At 39.8% G+C, this 10,362-nt stretch overlaps 1 protein-coding gene and 1 long non-coding RNA gene across 2 annotated transcripts; one reads left to right on the top strand and one right to left on the bottom strand.

Annotated features, from left to right (window-relative positions):
* Positions 1-731: 731 nt before the first annotated feature.
* On the bottom strand, positions 732-8,724 carry LOC132590543 (C-type lectin domain family 2 member D-like). Its single transcript, XM_060263470.1, has 5 exons — positions 8,697-8,724; positions 6,887-6,964; positions 4,273-4,451; positions 2,770-2,873; positions 732-891 (listed from the first exon to the last, which is right to left on the bottom strand). The coding sequence occupies exons 1-5, from the start codon at positions 8,722-8,724 to the stop codon at positions 780-782; spliced, it is 501 nt and encodes a 166-aa protein (XP_060119453.1). The 3' UTR covers positions 732-779.
* A 64-nt stretch (positions 8,725-8,788) lies between these two features.
* LOC132590542 (uncharacterized) lies at positions 8,789-9,371 on the top strand. Its single transcript, XR_009556701.1, has 3 exons — positions 8,789-8,877; positions 8,974-9,053; positions 9,138-9,371. It is a non-coding gene; the product is annotated as an uncharacterized LOC132590542 (long non-coding RNA).
* The last annotated feature ends 991 nt before the right edge of the window (positions 9,372-10,362 follow it).

Below are 10,362 nucleotides of genomic sequence, written 5' to 3'. Positions count from 1 at the left end.
CTTTGAGATTGTGGACAATTTACCAATCCCTCCATGAGGAAGGCTGACTGAAACGTTCTGAACAGCTAGTGAGCGACGTTGGAGGTGGTTTTGGGGTGTCCGGTATAAGATTTCCTCATTCTTTGAGCCCCAGTCTTCTTCCTCTTTCCTTGCATCTCATAACATATGTATTTGCACCACAGGGAAGCTCTGCAAATATCCCATCATACCTGAGAAGGACAAGACTGTAAGATATAGTTGCACAAGCTGTAGGTTAAAGGTTACAGTTGGATGAGGTCCGCAATAGGGATGAGCACAAACCAGAAAAATGGAGGTTCGTCCCAGCTCGTGGTTCCAGGAGTCACATGAACCATGAACCTTCACAAACCCTCCCATTTACCAAACCAGCTTGTTTTGTGAGGTTTGCAATATGAACAACAATGACATACAAAAATAGGCCCTGAGTTCAGTTGCAGTTGCAACTCAGTGAGTGAATTAAGGCATTTAAAGAGACCATTGCATTTAAAAAGACCTTCTCCACGCTATGCTGTGGTGGTACAACTGCGCAAGTGGACTCAGAAGGCATTTAATTTTAAATTGCTGTCTGTCAGGGTTGAGAACCTTGCCAAGTATTTGATTGTTATTCTGCTATCCATCTATCCTCTGTGGAAATGGAGCATATATGGAATGCCATCAATATTACTATTCTTTTGATATTACATGACCAGCACATTCTTAGTACCTGAACGAGTGTGTTCCATAGGGATAAGAAGCTCATGCGATGTACAGAAAGTCCTGGGTCACCTCTCAACTGGTTTAATGCAGATCCACGGTTCTTCTCTCAAGCAGCTGGAACTGGCAATACCTTGTTGGTTCATATACGCGCAGCTTCCTCCTCCAAGAACAGCAAACCTGAAGTATAAGAAAATGGAGTTGTTCAGAAAATGATTAACAGAATCACAAAAGTAGCAGTCTCTAAAACTTAGTGGTAAACTCCTTGGGGCTGCTGAAGGGGCAGCAAAGGGCTTCTTGTCTTTCAGGCTTCTTCTAGGTATGGGTTTTTTTGTCTTTCCTTCTGGCATACCTCTAATGGTCTTTCACTTTTAGAAAGCCGCTCTCATCTTTTGTTATTCCTCCCAATATCTCTCAACATTTAAAAAAAATTAAATAAAACAGATTCCTGAAGAATAGCCTGTATTATTTTGTTTTGTTATTTGTATTTTTAAGGTGGTTCCCATATGAAGCCTCAGTGCTTGGATCCACTATGCATGAAGAGTGTTTTGGCCAGCAATGAAATGGAAGGCTTTGCACATGCTTTAAGTAAAAGGAACTGGCTCACTCCCTCATTATATACAGCTCAACAAGTGGAAGATAATAACAATACTGATGAAGTGGCAACATGAAACGCGTCTATTATAACTGGTTATTTTTGCATACTGTACCACTAAATTGCTATGAGCTCTTTTGTAAATAGTTTGTTTCTTATGGTTGTTACTGTGAACTTGTGTGTCAAAGATATTTGTAATTTTAAAAGAATAAATTCATTATATAAATTAGTATAAAAAGTATGGTAGTCTGTTTACATCACAGGCATCTTGTTTTTTGTAATGTATCTTCACTGTGATCCCTTTACTGCTCTGCTGTACCTAAGCATCTTGTAAAATTAGTAAGTTTTTTGGAGCATCATCTTTTGTAGGTTTAATCAGCAGTGTAAAGTGAATGCTAAAAATGAAGATTAAAGACACATTCCAAACCTGAAGCCCCAAGAAAGGCCAATTTTTAAAAAAGTTTAAATGTGTGGTCCCCTAAGGTGGCATGTTAAAAAACATTTATTTAATTTAATCTAAAGATTATAATGCAATATTATGAAACTTACACAAGAAAATATGAAATTACAAGTTTATACAATACAAAAGTTAAACAAAAGATTTACCAAGATACTGGTTAATAAATAAGATCAATATTATCCAAAAAAGAATATTCTGCTTTAGTTGCTAAAAATTCAAGGAAAGGAAACCAGAAAGCCACAAAGTGGGAGTAATAGTCATCAAAATTCTGATATAACATAGAAGTAGATAATTTATCTAAAATACAGACTTCTTGAACTTCTAGTATCCAATTTGAAATAGTTGGCAGACAATTTCTATGCATTAGCAATGACTAAATGTGTAGCTGTGCATAAGTATTCTAATAGTCGTATATTTGTTAAATTAATAGATGAAGATGACCACATATATAAAATTAAGTATTCAAATTGCAAAGGAATATTAGCATGAAAAATCTAGTTAAGGAACTGCTAAATAGATGTCCTGAACTGAAAAACTGAGGACAGTGCCAACTATGTATATAATTGCCCAGGATACTCCCTAAGTTAGCATATGATGGAAGACAATGAAAGTTTTTCCTTAACTGATAGACTATGTATTTTTTTCAAACTAAAGGGAGTTTCTGATATCATTAAAGATATCTCTAAAGATATTCAGATATCTGAATAGCTGAATGAGGTCAGTTGACAATATAATGAAGTGACTTAATCAAATTAATTTGATTCCCTAACTTATTTTCTTATTTTGATAATTGCTGTCAAGAGCCATCAGTACATATCTATCTAATATTAGACAGCAATCTTTCTCATCTGTCTTACTATTTTCCTTTAAGTTCAAACTTTAAAAGCACTAAGAATGTAGAATTATCAGAAACATTCTAAATAGTATTAATTATTCCATTACTAGATAATTTATCCTAATTTTTAGCTTGGACTGCTTGAAAGAAACAAGAGATGTGACCCACCACTCATTGAAAATAGTACCATTGATCCACTTCCAGGGCTGACTTCCATTTCTTTGGAGACCAATCCAGTGGTCAGCAGGACCTTTGTAACGCAACATAAAGTCCTTCATAAAAGAAAAGGTTAAGTACATGTTATCAAATCCAGCTTGAATGGGTTCCGTTTTGGTGCCAAGTTATTGCATGGAAACTAGAGAAAACATATCAAAATAAACTAAAAAAATGGATGGAATCCTAATTTTGGAATATTAGGATTGACAGGTACAATGTATTTAAAAGGGGCAGACAAATAAGGAATGGTGGAGGTGTAGCATTATATATGAAGGAGATATATACTTGTGAGGAAATTCTGAGTATGGCAGCTCAGTTGAGAGTCTCTGGATAAAAATAAATGGAGAAAGAAATAATAGTGATATTATGGTGGGGGTCTGCTATAGATCACCAAGCCAGGCAGAGGACTTGGATGAGATTCTCGTACAAGAGATTGCATAGTTCTCAAAGAGAAGGGATACAGTGATCATGGGAGATTTCAATTACCCAGACATCTGTTGGAAGTCCAGCTCTGCTAAAAACAAAAGGCCAAATAAATTCCTGACTTGTCTTGCTGACAACTTCCTTTTCCAGAAAGTGGAGAAGGAAACAAGGGGATCTGCTATGTTGGACTTGATTCTCACCAACAAGGAAGAACTGGTTGATGAGGTAGAAATAATAGGCACCCAGGACAGTAGTGACCATGTGATTTAGGAATTTACAGTCTTAGGGAAGGGAAAAGCTGTGCATATTCAGACATATGGGTGAGTCTAGCTCACTATCTAGTGGTGCCAGTGGCACGGAAGTACCCCACAAAATGGAGGGGGAGGGCTCCCTGTGGCAACCCTAGCTGGAAGAAGGGTCTTAAGTCCTCCTACCTGTGCTGTTTTCCCAACCTGAAATGGCCCCAGAAAGCCACTATTCACCTATTGTTATATGTTCCCATAAGAACATGCACATTTCCCAAACAGGACAAAGCTGTTTCAGGTCGGGAAAGCAGGGGTGGTGGTGGAGGAGGCTAAGACCCTTCTCCCAGGACACCATGATCCTGATCCAAGTGAGGCTCCCATGTGCCTGGGAATTAAATTTCAGGCATGGCACTCCCAGAACCCATTTGTTGACAGTCCATGTTGAGGATAGGAGGACTCTGCAATGTGTAGATTCAGCCCATGCACAGTCATCTAGTTTAGAGTTATAATTTATGCTGTTGGGAGCTGAAGAAATACAATCTACAGCTTTAGGGTTTGTAGAATCTTTCGGGCTCAAGGCTGTGTTCTACTGGAGAAAGTTTTTCTTCCAGACGTTTCGATCTCAGCTGCGGAGAACATCCTCAGTGGTGTTGCAGCCGGAGCAGGCGCTTTGACCTTCTTGGCTGCTGTGCATTGAGTAAGCTACAGCTCTTGGGTCCTTCTATGCAAAAGTTCTAGACCGCAAACTAGGATACAACATGAAGCCATTAAAAAAAAAAAGACTCACCATCTCTTCTTGGGAATCAACCACAGCCAAAGTAGCATTGAGAGAAGAACAGTACTTCTTGCTAGACGTCCAGCTTCCTTCAGCCTTTGCAAAATAGTAGCATTTCTCTTGGTATCCAACCCAGCCATTTGGACAGGAGACCACTGGGCAAGTAGAAAGAACTGGAGATGGTCTCTTTGCTATCAATGGAGATAAAAAGCATTTCAGAAGATGAGTTGCTGTAATGGTCAGATAGAATGAGCTGTGATCAGATTACAGCTAAAGAAATGTGAAAAAACTGTTGACTGCTAAACAAAAATGAGCTAATTTTAAGAGCTACTATCTCTGGTATTCAAGAGTGCTTCAGTCTCTGGATTCACATACTTTCACACATGCTAAAGAATGCACTTTCAGTTCTCTTACAATGCACTTTGCAACTGGGTTTTACTGTGTGAATGAAAAAACCCACTAGCAAATGATCACTACAGTGCGCTGAAAACAGGTCATTTTGTAGAAAAAGAGGTGCTGGAGCTCATTAGCACAACTTATTTGCATAACTCATTTATATATGCCACACACCCCTGACATCACTGGAAGGTGTACTAATTTATATCAGATCAGCATCTACCTTAAAATGCTTCTTGAATTATAATTGTCATAATAAAACCTTACTACCATCACACTTTTAAAATTACTTTCTCCTATGTGGCCACAGTGGCATGATGAAAATTTCCATCTGTCTGCTTTATATGTTTTGGTTATTTTCCCATTTTTTGTGGGAAGAAAAATTAGAAAGTTTATCACATTTTGAAGTTTAGAAAAATTCTCACAGGGGGTTTGAACAATGGAGCCCAGAAGCATGTTGGGGTTTTTTGGGAGGGGGGGGGGTAAGAAAGAAAGCACAATAAAATTTAGAGGTTCCAGAGCTCTGCTCCTGTGAGCTCCTGCCCAAGATGAGACCTGGTTGAAAGTATATTATTCTGCATTTGTAAAAGTACCCCATGTCTTTATGCTGAATCAGCAAACAGTTCTACACTGTGAAGAGAAGGAAGTATTAACAGGAAGAAAACTGCAGATTTATACCCCACCTTTCTCTGTGAATCAGTCTCAGGGCAGCTTACAGTCTTCTCTATCTTCTTCCCTCACAATGGACACCCTGTATGGTGGGTGGGGCTGAAAGAGCTCTCACAGAAGCTGCCCTTTCAAGGACAACTTCTGCAAGAGCTAAAGCTGACGCAAGGCCATTCCAGCAGCTGCAAGTGGAGGAGTGAGGAATCAAACCCAGTTCTCCCAGATAAATGTCCGCACACTTAGCCACTACACCAAACTGGCTCTCTGGGGCAGTGATGCTCTGGGAACTGTAAGTAATGCCCATTGCCATCTGTTTAATCTATTTACTTTATTTATACCTGACCTTTGTCTCTGCTGGGGGAAAGCAGCTTACATTCTCCTCTCCATTTTATCCCCACAGCAACCCTGTGAGGTAGTTTAGGCTAAGTGCTTATGATGACTGGCTCAAGGCCACCCAGAAAGCTTCCATGACTCAGTAGGGATCTAAACCTGGGTCTCCCAGATCCTAGTCCAAGGCAAGGGATACAATGGAGCATTTGGAGAGATCCATCATATGTATTTTAATGGGTACTACTCTGCACACAAAGATGTTTGCTGTAAAGACCTTGCAATGTTCTAATGGGTTTCTGAAACTTCATCTTAATTTGCTCTTGGGGATGCAGTTGAAGGGAGGCAGCCCAGATGAAACTTAAAATGAAACCCTGATCTTACTGGAATCTTCTGGTGGTAACAGTGTTGGTGATAATGCTTGTAAGCACATTTATTTGTGTGCAAGATCATTAAGACCAGGCTGGCAGAGCTTCTCCTTACTAGCACTCACATATTTCTACTGATTGCTGGAATGCTTTCTCTGAAATAGGTATCATATGTTAACCTAAACTAGTCAACCTGCTACAATGTACATGTAGATAATAGACTCCTGCTCCAAATTAATATATGTCTTGAATCAGTTGCCCCTTAAATTCATAACTCATCAACTTGTAGGCAGGTTCATGACCTTACAGAACAGAAGAGTTGTAGTAGGATAGGGAGTCCAAAATAGAAGAGCAATCATTTAATACATTGCCACCTAGACAGAAGACGTGGTGAAGGGACAATAGAGGTCAAAAGGCTGCTTTGATTAGGTTGTGGGTAGCTATCTCTATGTCAGGGGTGTCAACAGGGCCAAAGCTACATATTTTTTTTTGAGCGCTGCCAAAACTAAAAAATGGTGCCCCTACTCAAAAATGCTGTAGGGAGGCAGTGCCTGTGCTAGAGTGCTGCCTCTCCCCCATTTAAAGACCTCGCCGGCCACTTAGCTGGAGGGGTTGTTAAAGGGGGGGGGGGAGCCGCAAGGCTGCTCCTGCAACCTCCCCACAAGGCAGAGGAGGGGCTGAAGTAGCAATTGCCTCTCCCACCCCATTTAAAGACCCCATCTTTAATGGGGCGGGAGCAGCAGAAGCAGCAATTGCCTCTCCCCATCATTTAAAGACCTCTCTGGCCAGCTGGGATCTTTAAATGGGTGGGGCCCTGTGGGGAAGGAGAAAGCGGCGGGGGTGGCCCTGCTACTGGCTTGCTCCCTCACCTGCTGAGCGGGACACCCAATTTGGTGCCTCCTGCAGCACCCAGGGCAAGTGCCCTCTCTGCCCCCGCAGATCTGGTCCTGGGTGTCAAACATGCAGTCCGGGGGCCAAATTAGGCCCCCAAGAAACTGGCTGTCATGTGCTTCCTTCTTCCTCTCTTGCTTCCTTTTGCATCACAGCTTGCTCAATCACAGAGGAGCTTCAGAACAAAGCCTCTATTTTCTCCATTGGCTGAGGCGCCTCGCTTGGGCAGGATGGGGCGGGGGGAAAGGGAGAGTTTGCTTTGCCAGGCTCTCTCATTGCACAGCGGAGCTATGGAACCAAGCCTCTCTTCTTCTATTGACTGAGGCTTCTCCCTTTCCTGGTCCCCTGGGGAAGGAAGGAGAGAGCCAGAGCTTTCTTTGCTCAGCTCCCCGCATTGCACGGGAGAGATACAAAGAAAGCACCTTTAAGACCAATGAATGCTACTGTTTTAAGCATGTTTTAAGTTTTTTCAAATCTTTAATTGTGTTTGTCTGTATCCTTTACAAAGTTTGTCTCTACTACGTGTCATTACATTTTATGACACACCTGACAAGGTCACATTTATGTTGGATCTGGTCCTCACAACAAATGAGTTTGACATCCCTGCTTTAAGTTGTATTTATTGTTCTCAAACTTATTCAGCACACCTATGAAGGCAACAATGATTTCTGGGAACAAGAATGTGATGTTTCCAAGAGCATGCTAGTCTGTCATCAAACTAGCTTATAATTGAAAAAAGACTCAACATAATAGATGAATGCAGCTCTCTACTCACCTGCCAATACAAAGATGATCAGAACGAGATTCAATATTATGCTCACTATTAGGATTGCTGTGAGAAAAAAACTCATGGGTGGGCCAATATGTTTCAAATCTACGGAGGGAAAAAATAGATATCAGAACTTTCTGGGTTTCAAGTGTTGTTCCAGGGAGTTGCTAGTAGAAGGCCTGCAGTTATATCTAACATGTTCTATCAACTCTGTGTGGGAAATTAGAATAAACATCAGTGAATGAAGCTTCTGAAAGGGCAATATAGGTACTCTAATTACAGCTACCATTTTTTTTTTACTGGTTAGTGTGCTCAACACCCTCTCTTCTCTCACATTCTGTTCCTAGCCCAGGCCGGCCAAATGGTTCTGTGACGCTTACAAGCACGCACACTATTACTAACATCTAGTGTGTACAGCCATATAAAGCCTCAACTGCATTTAAAAAAAATATTTTAAAAACTGCATTCAGAAATATAGATGAGCCAAGAGGTTAAAAAAAGGAGAAAGCTATTAACCACCATGAAAAGGAAAGCTATTAACCTCCATGACGCTCTGAGCCTGCTTCGGCGGGGAGGGCGGGATTTAAATTAAAAATTATTATTATTATTAAAAGAAAGGCATCCCAGATGGTTATAGGGCTGCCAACTCCAGCTTGGAAAATTCCTGGAGATCTAGAGGTGATGCCAGGAGAGGACAGAGAGCTCAGTGGGGATATAATACCATAGATTCCCCCTTCTGAAGCTTCCATTCCTTGCAGGGGAACTGATATTTGTAGGCGGGAGATCAGTTGTAATTAGGGCTGTGAGGAGATCCCTAACAACAGCCCCTGACTCCTGCCAACACTTGATAGGGCAGCAGTGAATAAATGGTGAAAAAAATCACTTTGGATTCACACTCTAGGGACTTTAACACCTCATGGTTTGAATGAGGAAATTGATTAGTTTTGTGTATAATGGAGAGAAAATTTTGAAATTATTTTTGTAACTTTTTAAAGTTTTCCATTTTACCTGTAATGTACCTGTAATTTCCAATTTATCTTCCCTCATGACCTTTGTTCTAATTACATCATGTGCTTTGATTGGGCCAGGATTGCATCATCTGGTTCCTAGCATTTTTAAGCTGAGCACCAGGTTCAGTGCACTAAACATAACTCTTGGCACATAGGCTCTGACTTTACTTGATCAATTCTGCACCATATGGTGAGGCAACAGATTAAATTTGAAATTTATGGTTTTATTTGGTATTATTTTTAGTGTAGTCTAACTTTTACATTTTGGTTAATATTTTGTTGTTAGGCATACAATAAAACACCGAATGCTATAGTTATGCCCTGAATTAAGACAAGAGGTCTCAAGAATATCTCTTACACTTCACTGTAAGTAATTAATTCAAAATATTATCCTTAAATAGCATGAAAAATATTTTTACAAATTTATAATTTTTCTCTTTTATATTACAGAAATTTTCTTGTGGTCCAGCATTGTTCCATTGTTTTATTCTGTTCTGTATTATGAGCCAATATATGTACTTACCTTTCTGACCTCTGAAGAAGACCAATCTAGGTCAAAACGCATCAGGTCAAGTTGAGTGGGTTCCCATTGTGGTTTTATGATTTTATATAGGATAGAGGCTTATGATGGGCCCTTAAATGGTTTTAGCTTTCTACAATAAATACATGTATGTTGATTTATGATTTTTTTTACACTTTGTTTTTAATGTTTGGCCCTTTAATTGCATAATAACCTTTTAGGTTTCTTACTCCAGTTTTCGGGTTAAGTTTCTTTCCCTTCTTTGTTTTTCTTAACTCTATAGTAAAACCATAACTAATTAGGTGCATCCTAGAGTATGGGATGTTATTTACCTGGATGACATAAAAATTCACACCCCATTTCCACACATTAAGTGTTTATTTAAAAGCGAGTTTTTTCCCCTCCAAGCCTGTTAGCAACAATGGTTATTGTAATTTTATTTACTATATTTAAAGCCCACCTTTCTTATTGACAGTTAATAAGACAATATAAATTGATGCAATTAATAGGATGATACATCTAACGAAACAAGCATAGAATATTAGACACGATAGCCAATGCAGGAAAAAAAATGGTATTTCACCAGTAGATACCATCTGTTCTGCCTGGCAAGTACATTTCAGACACATTGCTTTACATAACAACATTTGAGAAATATTTCCAAATATAACATCATTTGGAAATGTAGACTGGAATATATTTCTCTGGTCTGGTGACAGAAATCGTAACACTGCACAACCAATCACCCCACCTTAAAGAAAAGGATGTTGTTAGTTACCTCCATGCTTGAGAGGAGACAGATTGAGAATAACAGGGTCAGTTACTTACTCTTAGCATTCCACAGTTGAAGAAAAGGAAGAAGAGAAGAAAATGGATTTATACCTCACCCTTCACTCAGAATCTCAGAGCAATTTACAATGTCCTTTCCCTTCTTGTCCCCACAGCAGACACTCTGTGAAGCAAATAGGGCTGAGAGGGCTCTGACAGAAACTGCTAGTGAGAAAACTTGTGACTGACCCAAGGTCACTCAGCAGGTGCATGTAGAGGAGTGGGGAATCAAACCTGGTTCTCCCAGATTAGAGTCCACACTCTTAACCAAACAGGCTCAATTGAGAAGGGTATATTTGCACATCAGTCTCCATTTTGATATGTTTA

The sequence above is a fragment of the Heteronotia binoei genome, unplaced genomic scaffold, assembly GCF_032191835.1.
Source record: "Heteronotia binoei isolate CCM8104 ecotype False Entrance Well unplaced genomic scaffold, APGP_CSIRO_Hbin_v1 ptg000246l, whole genome shotgun sequence".
NCBI classification, from domain to species: domain Eukaryota; kingdom Metazoa; phylum Chordata; class Lepidosauria; order Squamata; family Gekkonidae; genus Heteronotia; species Heteronotia binoei.
Note: the sequence above shows the minus strand (reverse complement) of the source record. Positions and strands in the feature narration are given on the sequence as shown.